Source organism: Haliotis asinina, chromosome 7, assembly GCF_037392515.1.
Source record: "Haliotis asinina isolate JCU_RB_2024 chromosome 7, JCU_Hal_asi_v2, whole genome shotgun sequence".
NCBI lineage: Eukaryota > Metazoa > Mollusca > Gastropoda > Lepetellida > Haliotidae > Haliotis > Haliotis asinina.
The window spans coordinates 13570232-13589497 of NC_090286.1; the positions used below are offsets into that span (position 1 = coordinate 13570232).

General features: G+C 39.6%; 1 protein-coding gene across 1 annotated transcript; it reads right to left on the bottom strand.

The window, feature by feature from the left end:
• Nucleotides 1-9500: 9500 nt before the first annotated feature.
• Nucleotides 9501-17376, bottom strand: LOC137291315 (high mobility group nucleosome-binding domain-containing protein 5-like). Its single transcript, XM_067822618.1, has 2 exons — nucleotides 17262-17376; nucleotides 9501-9787 (listed from the first exon to the last, which is right to left on the bottom strand). Exons 1-2 carry the CDS (start codon nucleotides 17374-17376, stop codon nucleotides 9501-9503), a joined length of 402 nt encoding a protein of 133 aa, XP_067678719.1.
• Nucleotides 17377-19266: the final 1890 nt, after the last annotated feature.

The window sequence follows — 19266 nt, forward strand, 5'->3', positions numbered from 1 at the left end:
CTGTACTATGGATCCAAACGCCTGACGGATCCAAGTAATCATTCCAGCACCATATTAACAAGTGGTTGATATCATGAGCAACGATCCTTGCCCGTATGGTAGGAATACACACTCAGACTTGCTTCACATATTAACCAACCGAATGTAATTTAAAATCCATTAGTAAAAATAAAAGATATTTTTTAGGAAAATATTTATCAAAGCAATTAGTGCATTGAAACTTCATGAAGTGAGAATTATATTCACCCGCTTACAGCATACGGACGCCCACACACCTATTTTTCCTGACTCGACCAAGATCTCCTAAAGCTGAGAAACGCTACGTTTAGAGATACGTGCTGTTAACTGTCTTGTTTGGTATAGAATTACTTTAAGATAATACATGCATTTGAGAATCAAATTGATGACGATGCTGATGCTGATGCTGCTACTGATGATGATGATGATGATGATGATGATGATGACGAAGACGATGCCAACGATGCTGCTCCCGATGCTGCTGCTGAGGCTGGTACGATAATGATACTCATCATTTACGAACTGGACGCTGAAAGACATTATTATTGAGACACCTGGGGCTCAGTGAGGAAATACATGCAACAAACATAAACTGTTAATAGTTTTCTATACTTTAACATCCACACTCTAATTCTCGCTCTATTCCAAAAGATGTAGCCTGTGAATGGTATGTTTTTTTTCTGAAAGGCCCACCAGTGAAGTGTTGGGATAATTATATGTTTTTCGTCTTGGTGGCCAGTCGGTGTCATTATAACAAAACACCCATGGCTTTAAAGACTTTATTTCAAAATGTTCAATCACCCTGAAAAGGTGTCGTCCCCTTTTTAATCGACACTTCCTCAATTCGACGGCAGCGTCTTTGATCAGCCCTCCACCCTTCGACATCCACCCGTTCACCAAACCAACAGCTGGGGAGGTGTTCGGTTGGATAATCGCGATCCCGGTCCAACCCGAAAGTAGCATATGCCAAACCGCCGTGAGATGAGCCCCTAACGAAGGGCCCTTATTCTTTAGAGACTAATAACCCTAGTTCCTAAGAGGGGCAAAAGAACAAGTCACTATCCGGTCTTTTCCGGGATCGTACACGCCTTCCCATTACAACACAGGGTTGACCACGCTCGATTAGACGACCAAATCGAAAACGCCTAAATCTCAGTGATGAAAACTATTTTCCTGATGGCGAATTGTCAGTAATTGGCGTTGACGAAGTTACACCAGTTCTGGGCAGTATTTATTCGAGACGTCGATTGCTTGAGGCTTGGAGGGTATTTAAAGCGATAGAAATAATAAGAAACTTGAAAAGTGTAAATTCAATTTTTTCCGCCCTTACTTGTTTGCTGTAGAGTCCTTTAACAGGAGCCAACCTCCTTGAAAATTGTCATATTCGAAAGCAAATTATTTTAAGTCCTCGGTCACAACTGCTTTTGTACGGTTCAATAACATTTGGTCGTGTGTTCGGTTAACTTTTCCGGTAATTTCATTTATTCGCAGACAGGCAGGACATTTTCGCTAGAAGGAGAGAACCATTATGTTTGAAATTGGTATGATAGGAATACACCAGCGGAAAACATTTTCACTTGTCCGCTTGACAAAGCCAAGCATTTGTGAACAAATTAGATTATTTTGAAACTAAGTGCCTTTATTTTGAGACAGCAATTACTCGAGTTGCACCCTCCAAATTATTAGCCGGATTAAGCCCGACCGGAATCAATCGGTTACCGCGTTGCCAAGGCAAGCTATGAGCTGCTTTCTTCATACAATTCACGCGCTTTGATTGTCCCCATATTTCCAATCACGACCTGCCACAAGGGGGAATTTCCTTAACAATAAACTTTTTCATTATCAAACTCAATCCACTGGCCGTTTTCACAATGAACTACACTATTTGTTCTGTTATCATCCAAGTAGCCTCAATTTATCTTCACGAAATATTCTCACGAGACGGTCACGTGATATAATACCGTTAGCTGTCTTCTATGAGGTCTTCGCAAAGTAAGTTTTATAGTCGAAATGCTCTCGATGTGATTATTCTGAGGTGTCATTCAATTTAGCCGAAGCCTTGCTGTGAATACTTACACCTCATTTCGATGTACAGAAACGTAGCTAGTATCCAAGGAGCCTTATTCGTCAGTTTCTTTTGTTCGAAAGTGAAACATGTAGCCTTTACGAAGGAGAATGGTTATTCATGAGCGCGACATCATAAATCTTGTTGCCATTTCTTGTAGAGAAATTACGAAAGTGAATTGATGCTAGTTTTACAGTATTTTTAAGATAAATGTACTCTAAAAGGAAAAGTTCTTCCTTGCTACCAAGAATACACCAATTCAACTAGCAACACTTTCCACCCCTCCCCAGCACCAACGTACATGTATATTAGCCTTTATGTCCACATAATGCAAGACGAAGTCCTGCCACCAATTTTAACCTGACTGTTCGAATCGAACTATACAAATCCAAGTACGAACGTGTTCGCAATCGAATATCGTTCAAGAAACCGGGTATGGAAGTACATGTACATGTATTTTTACTAACCTGAAATTTGACTGGTCATGTTACTGCAGAATCAAACCGCCGATCACCACGCGTTATTATAACCACGAACATACTGAACCCAGTCGATCACGATCAAAATGGTGTACATTCAGATCCTATTTTACGACAAATTATTCAAATGTATTTACATTATCAATTTATTAAGAAATACTTGAGTGATAGCCCTTTCCACTGTCGCAGAATCGTGTCATTTTTTACAAACTCAAATAAAATGTATTCCATTCATTTTAATTTTTAATTCTTCTTCTCAAACCTTCCCGGAATGTGTATTAAGACGACATCGGGTCGCCAGCTGTGCTATACGACATTTGAGGTGCAGATTTCGTTTGAATGCACTAGCTAACCCAAACACTCTTACTCAGTCCCAGAAGTCGCATCTGCGATTTCGTCTATTTTCCCTTTTTCCCTTATAAACTCAAGTATTTATATAACTCGATTCTTGTGAGGCTCTTATGCTATAGGGGTAAGCACTTAAACACAACCATTCTCTGTTGATAGTTTGAGGATTAAAGCAAATTCAACATTGTATTATGGGAGTAAGGACGGAAAATCGTAAGTTATACATATGTTAATAAAACGGTCTTCTCAACCAATCAAAGCCAAAGATCGCTGTCCCCAGCCAATCAGAGCATGTCATTTTGTCCGGCGTGACTCACTATTATTAATAAATACTCTGACATATTGGTTATCAAATACTTTGTTTTGGTTGTTGATTTATATGAATAAGTTATTTCTCTGAAAAACTGACATTTATAATGACTTAACTTTAAATTTCCAACATAGTTTGAAAGTCAAACACTGTTTGCTCGCCAAACCAGCCGTTTTGCCCATGCAGTTTTTACATCTAACATAGTATTTGATATCATTTTTTAATGAAGTACAATCCCCATGAATATGTTATCAAACCCAAAAGATATCTGATAAGTCTGATGAATGCGTAATTTATTGATGAATCGTAAAGGTCACATTTGGTAATTCAAAAATGCCATTCAATGGTTTTCAAACCTGCTGACGCGCGACATGCGGTTTGACCTCCGTGTCAACCACAGCTTGAAGAAGGGACAAAGAATCAGTTCTATCCGCTCATCTGACGTCACATGTGAACGCCAAACTCGGAATGAACATGTTAGCAACCACAAAATAAACATTCATTTCTTACATTCTTAAATATTCAATGATAGCTGACGCTACCTTTTAAGTGGTAGTACATAGTAGTGCTTTCTCTTGACACCACAAAACAAGGCAATACGTCTTTGAATGTGACTTACCCGCCAAAACCCTGTTTAAAGTGGACTTCTAATGAGACAATTACAAAACTGCTATTCAGTGCTATAGTTACTGGCGATCCCACTGGTAAAGAACTCAGAATATTGAACCAGTAATCTTATTGTGTATAAGACATATTGATATAAAGATGCCCACATCCACTCTGCTGCGGCTGTGTTTAATAACGACACTCAATATCCCTAAACATGTTAAGCTAGAAATGTCGAAAGCAGCATTTTTCCAAATAAACTAGATCTCTGGACACTTGGAGCATTTTATATAATGTATCTTTCGTTCCACTAAATTAGTGTTCGGTGGGCAAGGCTTCCGGATATTCAGGGTCCGGTGTAACATTGAAAAACATATCCGCGTCGTAAAGGTACCCGGCGGTTACTTTATCAACATTGAACTAATACCCGGACTCTTTTTTTCAGCGCCAGGGGTCTTTTTTCAACATCGAATAATCACCCGACTCCTAATGAAAATTAGACGGGGTCTCGTATGGAAAAGATACCCTGGTTGAATAATGAACCTCGCTGTTTCTACACTGTGAACTTACTTTAAATATATTGAGTTTGATATTGATAAAAAGATCCCTGGCGCTGACAAGTGAGTCCGGGTATTAATTCAATGTTGAAAAAGTAACCGCCGGGTACCTTTTCAACGCGGGTATGTTTTCAGTCTTACACCGGCTACGCGATAGTCCACTCTATACGATACTGAGCATGGTCAAAATGTGGGCGTTGGTATCTATCGATTTATCATCCAGGTTTTAACATTTCAAGGAATAAAACATTTATCATTCCAATATATTCTTTATAAGTATTGAATCGCTTAGTAATATGAACAAAATCACTGGTTAACCATGGTGTCAACACAGTGTGTTCCTAGAGATACAGTGAAGAGGGTCGTGGTTCCTTGTTTACATGGAGCCCTAAATGCAGTGCACACTAGGCTGATTGGGGATACCGACTGAAATGTCAAGGGGTCATTTTGAAATAGTTCCCTAAGTCCTGGCTGTCCACACATAGATTTCGACCTGTCACTCACAGCAAACACTGAAGGCCTGTGTTTGACCAGCTACATCGACACTGACTTCAAAGGCGAAGGGAAGCCACCTTGATACTAACATGCTTGGTGGTGAAATGAGCATCACTTCCGGGCACCGCATGGAGTGTGGTGTCCTGCACAAGTGCTGATATTGGCAAGGTTGGCGGTGAAATAAGCATCTCTTCCGGGCACCATAGGGAGAGTGATGTCCGGCACAACTGCCGACTTTGACAAGGTTTGCGGTGAAAAAAGCATCACTTCCCTGCGCCCTGCATGAATTGGCGTCCGTCCTCGTGGTGATTCTCAAGCGTTTGGCAAGCTTCCCCATCAAGCTCCTAGCAGAACTTAAAGACTGAAAGACTCCTTTACCAAAGGAGGCGAAATATCACAAACACCCACGCGTTTCGAAGCTTGTCAGAAAATAACAATTACTGTTAAATGCTTTGGTATAGATTAATTATAAATTATGAAACTTCCCAGTTGACGTGTTATTGCACTAAATACAGTGTATTCTGTGCGCCAAATACATAGGATTCTTCTTGAAATTCGCTACTGGATGCTTCAATCTTTGCAAATACAATAGCTTGTTATTATCAAACATGATTTAGTATGAGAATATAAAATCAGTAACAAAATAAGATGCATTGTACAGACCAAGAGTGTTAACTACTTTGCCCGTAAAGTCAGTATTATGAGATTTAGTTTAACAAGTGTCCGTTGTATGTTGTGAATGAGGTGGGTTATACGCCACTTTTAGTAATGCGATATCATGGCGGGGAACAACAAAAATAGATCATTATTCATAATTTCAAAATTTAAATATATCCCTAACTATTTTTGTCCAGTATAAATGTCTTCGAGTCATTGGTGTCAAAGTAGTATACAAACGCGTACTATACACACGGCTGTGGACAAGGCCTATTACACGCGTAGGTGAACTCATATATTACCCTGTGATCAGTTTCATACAGTCACTTGTCAATCTCGTTCATATTAAACAGGTGGTAATCTCTTTATTTGATCGTTTGGATAATCCTAACAACAATAGTTTAGCGATATATGTATTTACCTCGCATAATAGCGGAATTATGCCGGGAAGGCAGACACGATGGCGCCAATGTCTGCATGCCAAATGCACGATAAAAACAACTTTAGACATTATGTAAAATCAGCGACCACCGATAATATGCATTACACTGCTTTGAAGAACAAATATCGAATTTGCAATGAGTAAGAAATTACAACAGCTCTTCCTTCTATCACAAGGCTTAAGTCTTGTCTACGTGCAAAAGAAATGGAGACAAAGTTATTGTTTGTTTGGTGACAGATATGCTGATATTTTATTGGAGTTTCACAACACAATTCTACAATTTATACAAAAATACAAGAATCGTCTGTTAAATCTTGACACAGATTATCGAACATTATATCAACCGGTACGAAGATAATTTAAGTTTGAATAAGTCTGTCAATAATAAAAACAAAAAAAGGGAAGAAGTTTGAATAAGTACACTTATACCCAAAATAAGGTCTAAACACAAAACTCTGAGATCTGTTATAATTAATTTTATTCGTGGATTACAGAATCCATAATCACTGTTTGTCGCAATACAATAGATTCTGTTGGGATAATATACAATTATACTTCAAAGAGAAATTATTATCTATTCACATACTTATCATTAACGCATACAGCTTGCAATCTTCGACTTACGTGGCTTATGTGCGGCTTAATGAGCTTATAGATAGCCGTGATATATTAACCCTAATATCAGATATGCATTTATTACTTAATGATAATCTGTTCTCACACAAACAGTATCAGAGTGAACGATAATGTTGACCCTTTAACGAAATTAACAAACGATGAATAACGTATATTTCGTAAACAATGAGTCTTTGCAACAATAATCCTCTTTATAGGTAAAACGGGTGCGAAATGTAATCTGTTCAAGGTGATATTTACAATGCATTGATATACATGTCAGTTATTGAGTAATGTTCTTTTCAACAAAAGGCAAACTGCTTTCTTTACGGCTAATTCGGACTACTTCAAAGAATCTTGAATTTGGCTTACCGGATTTTGAACGGTAGATTACTGCTTTGAGTGGATAGAGTACGAGTGTTCTCTTGACTTTCCTAGCTATGGGAATATTTGTTTTAAAGAACTGTTATATGTTTAATCCCCCGCGGATTGATTCAGTTGTGCTTTTCTAGGATTTTCTGGAGTTGATAGGGGGATTTATTAAAGATATAAAGTTCTCTAAATAACAGCTTGAGTTGTATGGAATACGTAATGTTTGCCTTTCGTGAAAGGAACATGTAAGAGGGAGAAATAAACGAGAGATTATGTTCATGCTCTTGTACATAACAACGAAGACCGGATGACGTGAGCTGACGGGCATGACTCTATGAATGTCAATTTCGCTTGTCAATTTCAGTCTTTGCTTAAGAGCGCGGTAGAAATGTACATCATCGCCGGGACATGATTACACATTTTCTTGGTAGCAATGTAATCTAGTCTCATAGAGGCTGCTCGCTCTTCAATTTCAATACTCAATAAGCCTGGAACATTCCAACCACTAGAAATGAACGTAGAAATTGCTGCAATAAATCACGTGTAATTGAACGGGAAACAATCGACAGGTCTTTGAAACAAGAAGAAAAATATTGTCTGGCTGTCTAGTCGAAAGTTATTCAATATACTCGACATTATATTGTGATTAACTCCCCTTGGACATTGTCTGTCTTTTCTCTTATTGAAAGTTGTGATTTACAAGATTTTTTTCGATACAAAAAATAACAAATGTGTATATTTCACTGACGCGAGTTTGGCAGGTCTGACGCTCTCATGGGGGATGTTTAATTTGGGGGATTAGCTGAAGCTATTCATATTTACCATTGTGACTAAAGAGCTATTTTGAAACGTTAACTGATTTCAAAAATTCTTTTATGTTTTAAACTCGGCGTCAAAATTGAAAAAAAAAATCAGCAAAAGGTAATATGAACAGTAAAGTCATGTTTGCACAGTGGCCTATTCTATTCTGAAATATAAGCACGGGAGTAGGGGCTGACGTTGTGGAATATGTTGCTGTTGACTTCAAAGGCATGAATATTTCCAAATGGTTTTTATTTCAAAATACTCCAAGTTTTCTTTGTCTGAGGTAGAAAGACCACCATTTTCTGGAATGGGTGAGTGAGGTTTGATGCGCGTCGTCGACACTGGAGAACGTCATGTTATTATGTCCAGACAAAACATCAAATTGCAGATTCGCATCCAGGAATACGGGACAAATTTATTTTAATCAATTTAGCCAGGTAAAGAGTTTAAAGTTTAAAGATGCTTTCCCTTGAAGCATGTTTTCACACATCACTTGACCTGTATCCTACAATAAACCTTGGAACTGCAAAACCCTCTCAAACCGCCACGTGTCATTTCAAAAGTGTCATTTTAGAATTGTCACACCTGATACATGCTGGGGAAAAGGTGCTGTTATTTGTACGTGAAGTCTATCGACAACGTGTACCGCGCATAAGGACAACATATATTACGTCATGTTTACATCAGGGTTTAAAATATTCAGCAATGAGCGAATGTGACTCATTAAATTATATCAGTCGTAAAGAAAACTATTTGATTTAGGAGATCGAGAATTCAAAGGAAATTTGTTTATGAACAGGAGTCCGAGGTAACCCCTGTTAAGAAAATCGGGCTACCTTGAGTAAACTACTGCCGAGGTATAACCTGCCTCCACTCGTCTCCCGTGATTTATGACAAGGAAAATATATACAGCTCAATTATATATTTCAGAATATGGTTTTATGTTTAAATCTGGGTTGTTTCAAAATTTATAAACTCGTTGACAGTTTGAGATGAAAATAATTCACGGAACAGTGCCAAAATGAGGGCTGTTGACTAATTAAGGTGGCATCATTCCAAACCATATGCTCGATTCCTCACATTGGTACAATGTATAATGCCCGCCCATTTCAGGAGTCTGCAGTGATATTGCTTGAATTTTGCTAAAGGCGGCGTGAAACAATACACACTCAAACAACATGTATGTTCTTCCTTCATGCATTTAAGCAGGCAGTGAATGAACGAATGACCGACCGACCGAACGAACGAACGAATGAACGAATGTTTAATATGTACTGGAAGCGCCACTTGCTTTGAACATTTCAGTGGAGGTGAACTGTTTGTATTTAATCATGTGATATTCGACAAACAATCATTGTAATGAAATTAGTTAATTAAGTGCAATGTGTTTCAAAGAAGCTTTCATAATGAGGTTCAAACTTTTAATAGTGCCTCATAAGAGTAAATTAAATCGTTAACATACGAACAGGTCATAGAATTCATATTCATACAAAAATGATTAAACACATCTGCATTAGCAAGAGGAGTTTCTAGAGAATGGCGTGATTAGAAGTAAACTCAAGTGGTCAGGGTGTCTCAGCACAGATATCAAGCTGGTTAGGCTTACTTGTAGTCTCTGCGCAGTCCAAGGTCGAACCCAGATCTCGCATACACACACTTGTACACATACTTGTACTCTGTAGCGTTTTGTTTGCTATTCCAAAATATGACACTCATTTCTTTGCGGTGAATGCTAAATACCGTTTTTTCGACATTTCGGGAAAATGGTGCAGTTCAAAGACAGCATGAAATCAGTGTTTATGAGAAATCCCCTATAGCCCCTCTTCCCTTCATTTTCCTCCCTTCTTCTTCTTCTTCTTCTTCTCTTCTTCCTCTTCTTCTTCCCTTCTTCCTCTCCTCCCCTTCTTCTTCCCTTCTTCTTCCTCCTCTTCTTCTTCTTCCCTTCTTCTTCTTCCCTTCTTCTTCCTCCCTTCTTTTCCCCATCTTCCCCTTCTTCTTCTTCTTCTTCTTCTTCTTCCTCTAGTGTTTAGTTTCGGTGTTTGCATGGGCGGTGGGGTAGGCAAATGGTTAAAGATTCTGGTTCGATTCCCCTCATAGGTGCAATGTGTCAAGTCCATTTCTGGTGTCTTCAGTCGTGATATTACTTGAAAATTACTAAAAGTGGCGTAGGACTAACCTCACTCACTCACTCACTCACTCTTCTCCTTCGCTAGAATTGACATCAGGGCAGATGGCGCGCGTCAGTGCAATTGTATTACTGCGTCATGTCACCATGTCGTTTACTACGTACATCACCACTCCGACAGAGCAAGTTGTGGAGTCAGTGCCTGGAGCACAGGTTCAAGCCTGGAAGAAAATATGAAAATCATCAACAAACTTGCACTTAACAGTCGGTGAAACTTAGAAATGTTAATTATCTTTCAAAAATAGAACATGGGTGCTAATGAAATTAGGAGGCAGATTCGTTTTCACGTCTAATTAATTTCAATTAGCCACTTGAAGAAGCACCTACTGTGATATCTGACCCACAGTGTGTATGTTATAGTAAACGATGCGGGCTAAGTGTTATCATAATGTTTTCCCCCATTTCAAAAACTCGTCATCATATTAAAAAGCTATTAAGTGAATGAAGTTGTTACGTCCGCTCACAGAGAAATGTACACGTTGACATGACGTCGCCGCTGCATGACGCTGCACCTGTGACTGATTGACTTGTCAGGAGCCGTGGGACCCATCCAGGAAATAGACAAGTGCATATTTCACGTAAGTGATATATTTCAGGGCTCGTCTATGCACATATGCATAATTCATCACCGAAGTTCATTTCACTGCCTTTGAAACCGGACGTTATGTGTGACCAGTGTATCCCTGCTTCATCATCCAAATAGTACCTAGTTATGTATGAAAGTTCCTAGCCGACAAAATATTTGATTAGCCCGACATTTGAACATGGGTTTCATCATTAAGATGCTAATATAATGAACATTTTCATCAGGCCATAATCTGTATTACAACTCAACAAGTCGGAGAGAGCGATATATTTACAACATGACCCCATGAAAATTCACTCGGGCCAGTGACTGTGAGGACTTGGCCCGACTAAATTTTTACTAGACATGGTCTAGAGGGCCAGTGGCTGTTTCACACACTGTATGTGATACACGAGGCAGATATGTATTTCACGTGTATATTTCTACTGTAGCATGTAATGCAATGTTACCTATTTCTTTGTTTGTGGTGTGTTGTGCAATGTACTCTCTCTCTCTCTCTCTCACACTCTCTCTCTCTGTCTCTGTGTGTGTCTGTCTGTCTGTGTGTGTGTGTGTGTGTGTGTGTGCGCGCGCGCGCGTGTGTGTTGTAAAGTATAGTCGAATGTACAAGTATCTGGCTCACGGACTTGTGGTTGATGGCGGAATGTAACTTTTCTGTTTCACTTTCTTGTAGTTTATAACAGAATGTACAGTTTTCTATTTCACCTCCTTGTAGTTTATAACGGAATGTGCATATTTCCGTGAAATTAATTTCAACACCAGTGAAATAACCAAAATGTGCAACCCGCAACTGGTGTCCATTCCACTCATGCTAAAACAATGCCTAGACCCAAGTATGGGGGGCGATAGTTTAAGAAACACGAAAATCATTAATCTTTTCCACTTACAAGACAAACAGAATCTCTAGTCAAAACACATTTTACCCTTTCAACATGTCGAAGCATAACATTTCATTCCACATTGTCTTCGTGCTACGAAAACAGCCAAAAATATTCATTGATAAATCACTGGCCCTCCAAATATGCCCGTCCATGTATCTCCGCCCACCATGTTTATATCTGTCGCGCAAATGTTTATTCCATGAATGGTTGAAGTCCCTTGGGTGAAATATGGAAAGGTTGGGGTGTTCTCTTCGTCTTCAGGAATAGCCGATTGAATTCTTGTTAAATACAAGTGCATGACCGCATCTATCAATAGTAGATTTTGGTTCCGTCTTCGAATTCTTCGCGTTCATTGTGATGAATGGTGTCTCGGCATGAGATATGTGTTGAAAGACTGACTCCAGTAAAGTTATGTGTTCCCCCAGAGATGGGGTGGATATCTTATACCTGTCTAGAATGAAGATTCTTGTGACAAATCATCCTGAATCGTTCAAATCTACGTGTACAAAGATCGTTGGCTCCGATACGAAGCCCCTCAGCGTTAAAAACTTAGGAGACGTTCGTTGACGGCACCATTAGGTGCACATTTAAGTAATACCATTCACATCAGACAAATTACTGCCTCCGAAATTTCAAATTTCACAGTTCTTGCCACTTTTTGCAATGATGGCGCCCATAGTTTCACTTATGGCACCCTTGTGATGGCAGATTCGTTAAGTCTGACTCACAGTCCCTGAACCAACTTGCCTCCAAGTGCCTAGCTCCCCCTTGCAATGCTAAAGCCCTAAATGAAGCAAGTCCATATTTCCTCAGGTCTGAATTTCCCATCTCACTGGGGCTCCTTTTCAATCTGAATGGGTTTATTTGTTCCAATAAAAATGATAAATACATGTATTTAGAATGTAATCGTTAGTCTAGTATTCGTTGAGGTATAAGAGGACTGGGGTAAACAGTGGTTGTCTGGGTGGTTATGTGAAATGTTACATTATGGCTACATAGCATACACGTATGCGGGTGCTACATTCTGAATCATTCATCCACATCCACGTAGAAACTCAAACCAGATTCACGAAACCATTGATTCACAATATGAGTAACAGGCCACACCGTCGTGTGCAGAAACCAGCTAGGTCACACGACAGCGACCCAGACACGGAGTCACTCAGCCAACCAACCACCTACCTACCCAACCACCCGGCCATCCAACCACCCACCCACCCAGATCGACCATACCCTTGGACGTGATCGAGAACCCGATCCCCAAAGGCGTCTGAGTGCTCTTACTTCTACTGTAAAACCCTTTGGTTACTATTGGCTGAGATTGTTTCGTGAAACCCTTCCCCCAAACGTAAACTTCCGACCGTCATATCGCTAAGATCGCTTGGCGAAGCCGAACCTACGGTCCCTGCATCTCCCAATCAAACTGTTAGCAGGCTGAGAAGAGCCAGTATACGTTTGCATTCAAACGTTATTCATTACCCATATCATGCAAGATGAACGACGTCGGTAAAGACGCGTTACTCTTACTTTTATCAAACCTTTCTATGTATGCTTGTACATTGTATTTATTTGCCATTTTCTGACCCAAGGGTCAGTTTGACCTGGCCGGAATTCCAGGATTTAGGTAGAACCATTTGGATGTCACTGAAACACAAGTCTGGGCAATAAGTCGAGCACGGGTAACCGCAAATCTCTGATGGAACCTGTTTGGGCTGGGACGGGTAATCCAGATACCAGGCACGGTTGGTTAAAGAGTTGGACCCTGGTATCCGTCTCAATACCCGGACTCGTTTTCATCATGCGACTAGTAGATTAAACAATGTACTGTTATTCTTCCGTGATTAAATAATTGTCTGTGAAGATTTAGACAAAGCTCTGCAGTCACCTGATTTGTATTTAATACACGGTTAAGATATTGAATAAACTCGAAATTGTAGCCTCCAAACTGGAGAATATATTGCCTTTTCTTCTAAATTTGATGTCATGAATTACCAGAACGGATATACGGGTAGGGTAGGTTATCAGGGTTTGGGGTACCGGGGTAAAATTTTTTGACCCGTTCCAGTCCTAGAAGCTGCGCAAAATGGATGCAGAGTGATCACGTGGGCATAAGGGGGTCGCGGTATGAATCCCTGTACTCATTCTTCATTGTGCGTAGATTCCTCATGTATGGTATATCATGATAAAACAGCATATGCGAGAACACAGGGTATATTATGTTATATCTATAAGACTCATGTGTCACTTAAACTGTACATAACAACCAGATACATTTGTAGTGCACACGTGTTATGACCGTGGAGACTCCTCGTAAGTGAAATGTACATGTGTTAATTTCATACTTGACGAAATCAACAAGCCTGATGTAGTGTTATGAGCATGGCCAAGCACACACGTGTAAATGCCACGTATGAAATAGCTACCGATCACAAAGCGGCCGGGCCCTCGACCCCTGTCCCGTCGGGATTTCCCGGTCTAAGGTTGTCAAAATACCCGAATAGACGTTAATCCGCCTTCACATAGAAACACGCACTACATCAACAGTTTACGAGCTGAAACATATTAAGAATCATTGTTTTCGTGATTTCGGCACAAATGTCAAATGTGCTCGAGTCCCAAAGGGAGATGTGCGATGTACAAGATCTGGTTTGCTGTATATTTGCTTATTAACATAAGGATGTGTCTATTTGGGAGTGAAATTAACAACATGGTGTATATTACATGGAAGTGAGTATCGATGTGTGTCTCCTAACTTTGTCAAAATATTCCTTTTAACGATTTCATTTATAAAATAATTATATTCGAAATCTATGTAAACATTGTAATTGTTTAGTACATACATACACTTTGTTTAATGACTTTGTATAAAATTCTTGATATTTGATATTTTTGCTCAAGATCTCGGTTCGAGGTTGCAATGTGTGAAACGGTCTGAAACCCATTTCGATTGTTTCCCGCCATAAATTGCCGGAATGTTGCATAAACCGACGTAAAACAATATTCACCCACATACGTTCACTTCGTTCATATCTCAGATATCATTATTAGGGATGGGCGATAATACCGGTTAACTGGTATATTGCGATTCGAACCTCACAATACGTTAAACGACAGTACAGTTTTCACTGACGATCCGTGACCATGATCGGTAATTTTCCTTTATGTTCATTTGTCATATACAGTCAGACCGCGTTAATCCGAACACTTCTGTTTTTCATCAAAAACGTTCGGATAGTGAAACGTACGGACTACTGAAACGAACTTTTATGAACACAACTACAGTAGGGTTACTTCCCTTTGACATGGCAATACAAAAAATACGAACGTATACAAGTTGGCTGAATGTGCGATGTGGTGTTTGGGGGCAAGAAATCAACTTTCACGTTGGTCAGTTTGACATTGGCATACTTGTCACTGGCAGCGTTGTTACGAAGTAGGATCACGTGTCAACCACGTGATTGCATCTGTCTGTCAAATGATCATAGCCAATCACAAAACATATCATATCCGATTTCCGAAATTGTGCTCTTGCCGATAGACTGTCCAAATTCTTGACCAAAATGTTTACACATAAGATCAAAATTGGCTTTAGGGTTTTCTCTTTATTTTTTTTATTTTTTTATTTTTATTTTTTTATTTTTTATTTATTTTTTTTTTTTTGGGGGGGGGGGGGGGGCGCTGCTGCAGACGCTTTTTCTCGAGTTCCACACTTTAGAGCCAAGTCTTCAATTTGGAAACATTTTCAATAAATCTCTTGTACAATCACATCTGAGTCCTGACAGTGCCCAGTGGCATTGTTTCAAGGGAAAGGCAACAATAATTTCATTACCTTAAACCTTGTGTTACACGTTCACAAAACTTGTAATACATATTGCAATACGCTAATGCATATCGCAATATTTCGCAATACCAAAATCTTGGCAATACCCAACCCTAATATGTGTACATGGAATCATGGTGAAGGATCTGTTTCACGGAGAATTTCTCGCATTGTTTTGTGTTTTTAAACATTTGGTTTTAGTTGTTCAAATTTACAACTGTTGTTTTAAGTACTGATGTTTCTGAGTTTGCACATAAGGCCTCCTATATAACCAGTTAAATTATTACAATACGAGCGTGCAGTTGTCAACATTCATTACACTTGATCTTTATCGTGTGTACTGGACTATACATACTCGCCAGTTAATATGCATTTTGGGTCATCAGAGCCGGAAGGTCAAGGTGAAATTGTCTGGCCAGTGCTATAGGCATCATACGCACCTGCTCCAATATGGCCACGGAGGACTGTAGTGGTCAGTGTAATTGACAATTTTCCACGTTTTCTTGAAGGTGTTGCTGAAGAAATGTAGAAACGCTGTCTATGCTGAGGAGGTTGTTTTAACACAGTCAGCTAGATATCTCCAGCAGAAAGACCACCAGTACAAATAATCCAAACGCCTAATTGGTAGATCGACGTTGCAGCAATGTTGGAACCTGGCAGTGACGTAGAAATGCAGTGTGTTTGTATTGATGTGGCATATTTCCTTGACGTTGCAGTGATGTAGTAATGTCTCAGTGACGTTGCAGTGATGTAGTAATGTCTCAGTGACGTTGCAGTGATGTAATGTCTCAGTGACGTCGCAGTGATGTAGTAATGTCTCAGTGACGTCGCAGTGATGTAGTAATGTCTCAGTGACGTTGCAGTGATGTAGTAACGTCTCAGTGACGTCGCAGTGATACGGCTATGCAGTAGCGATACAGTGACGTTGCAATGATGTAAACGGATGTAATTCATCCGCTGACATTGCAGTGACGTTCCACGTAGTAGTCAAGAGGTTATGCCGTTCTGGTGTAAGGTGAGATGTGGCAATGAACAGATTATACTGTTCTGGTGTTAGGCGAGATATGGCAATCAAGAGGTCATGCTGTTCTGATGTTAGGCGAGATGTCACAAGTCATAAAGTAAGGATCCATGGATGTTGCAGTGATCTTCAATTGCCGCTTCAGTGATGTTGGGACGTTGATATGATGTTCATGTTATGTTGCATTGTTATGAAATCTTTACATTCGTCAGGGAGTCCACGTTGAGTGAGATGTCATGAGTCGTCGGAAGGCAAAACAACATTCGACCAGTGGCTGATAGCACGCCGAGTCAGTGGTGATACACTGGTGATACACTGGTGATACACAGCCAGCCCACAGCCGTGTCCAAGTCGTTTCTGTAGTATCTTGCTAAGGCTATTTTCACATTCAAGAGCCTTTTAGCACCAAATCCTAATTTTCAATCGGGTCTTGTTCCAGACATGGTTAATGGGGGACTGTTTCCAGCTAGCAGGGCCACATCGATGGGGTACAGTGTGTCACCCAGTACAGTGACTGAGGGTAGGACCGCTTACTCCTTCACTCACTCATTCGCATATGATAGATGGGTCCTCCAATCCATCTGTGTTGTCCCTTGACCTTCTAGTCATGGGTTCAGACCCATTATTCGCCCGACTATCAGTTGTGGTCTGTCAACCCCATACTCTGGGTAAACGTCCTCAAAAAACAACATTCTCGAAACACAGCATTTGATACGGGTTGTGTAGATGTGCTTTGTATTTCTGTTTGTTGAGTTTTGGCGAATGCATTGATCGTAGTAACGTTTTCAGATGTTTGGCATCAAATTCAGTTTTCAGGTTACACTTCCTTTGTTGGCGAGTATATTTCAGTACCTGATACACGAACTGGGGAATTGCGTTCCTTGTACGTCCATACCTAACCTAACAATGATCCCCAGCTTACGATATTCATACAATCTACATTCACACAACACATTACGCACAAACGGGTCCTATAACTGCCTGTGTATAAGTGGATCACCATCATCATCACCATCATCATCACCATCATCATCACCATCTGCAGCTGCAGCAGGAGCAGCAACAGCTGCAGCAGGAGCAGCAACAGCAGCAGCAGAAGCAGCAACAGCATTCATAGTTATAAGATAACATATGTGTTCTCCAAACCCTATTGAACCTCCCAAAACGTATGTTCTACGGAAAAGCCTTGAACCACCAAAGCGCTGAAGGCGACGTTATCAGACCTAACGGTATTGCAACAAACCACAAACAAATCCCCTCCGTCTAAGCACGCATCTGAGGAAAACTTGTGTTGACCTAAACACCTACATGCGACAGAGTTTTGCCGTAACCCTACGCTTGGGAACGTACGTATGCAAAAGGTTACAACGATTGTTAGACTTTTAGGGAGAAAAGGACCTTTGACATTTTTGCGAGGAAATCGTCCTATCACCGTTAGTGAGTTGATGTCTCTGGAGAGAAAGACATTGTTTGTCGGTTTTCACCGGTGAGGTCCGAAAAGTTGTAGACGTTTTTGTTTGTCTTTTTCTGTACCTGTGTTTACCTGACCTTTTCCAATTTTTCCGCTTTCGCATTGAAATTTGCATTTGCAGAAATTCTATTATTGCAAATATTATTCATCTAAAAGCCAGTTTTGTTCAACAAAGAGAAATTTTCATGAATGATTTTACAATTTATTGCACTAGAATTGCAGACAACGCTATGTGATGTAAGAACTTTGGCTGGGTTTGTGATTCAGAACAATATTGCATTTGTAATAAAACAACACACAGACTGGTCTAACTTGGCCAGCTTTGCAACATAAATACAATTACATATAGCCATTAAACTTACTGTGTTTGTTGAATGAACATTTAAATAAATGATAGTTAAAATGTTAAGGCTACATACATTTCATCTAAAACAATGACAGTTCTATGAAATCTATCATCACCGTTTTTATCTCAACAATGCCTCACCAAGAGACTATTTCTATTTACTTTTAAGAAACTGTTCGACTGAAGTGCTTGAGTATTTCGTTTCATTGGCATTTGTTTTAATATTAATCCGTCCTTTAATACGTTTTAAAATCAGATCAATATGTAAAAACACACTTTCCCGGCTGTTTAATAAACATCAATACATGAAACCAGAATCTAGTGAGAAAACGACAGCATTAAAACACACATTTTTTTCAACTTAGAAGCTACGATTTCCGTAGAACAACAGGTTCTAGCGTTTGTTCTTAGTAATACATGTATTTATTTTTCCCCAGGTGGAATCACTTCCACATGACGAGGTAGCCATGTTACAGATATAACGCGCCATGAGCGTTGACCACAAAAAACATAGCTGTGTACATACCTACAACACAAGAGGCTTTTTTTAGCTAAAGAATACAATACGCCTAAACAAATTCTTTGGATATGCATTGAGGTTGTGGCCTTATTTTGATATACGTCATTGGTTTTCTATAGTAGTTTCAAATGTGTTGTACTTTAAATCTGCATCGAATTATTCATACTTTTACTATCGGTATTTCTATATGTTGATGGCAGATTCATGATTTCGATATGAACTTATGATTTCAGTTCAAGCATAAAACAACATCATTCAGTCACGACTCATGCATTGTGATGTTCATGTATATGGGTCCTTAAGTAGCCCAACGGCAACTTTACAAACAGTAACACGAAAGATAACTGGATTTGAATATACATGACAAGAAAATGTCAGAATGTACGTGTCACGCGTAAGCTCTACGTATATTATGTTTAATCTGCAAGTGAATGTACTTATACGACCTATGCTTTATACAATCTATTTTCAGCCAACGAAGGCCTCTAGACTCAATATACACGAGAGCTAATAGAATCTGAATATATATGAAAACCCAATGTAAGCATGTAAGATAAAAGTAGCATACACAGCGTGCGTAAGGTACGTGTATTACGTTCAGTCTGTGAGTATACTTTACTTCTGTATCCCTGTACTCACCTTTATGACACACCCATTCCATTATTGAA

Bases quoted from the DNA above. Each gene is read 5' to 3' on its own strand.
- LOC137291315 (XM_067822618.1), bottom strand. From the start codon at position 17,376: ATGAATGCTGTTGCTGCTTCTGCTGCTGCTGTTGCTGCTCCTGCTGCA. The intron at 9,788-17,261 runs GTGATCCACTTA...ACTAAACACTAG, and splicing joins TGATGATGGTGATGATGATG to AGGAAGAAGAAGAAGAAGAA.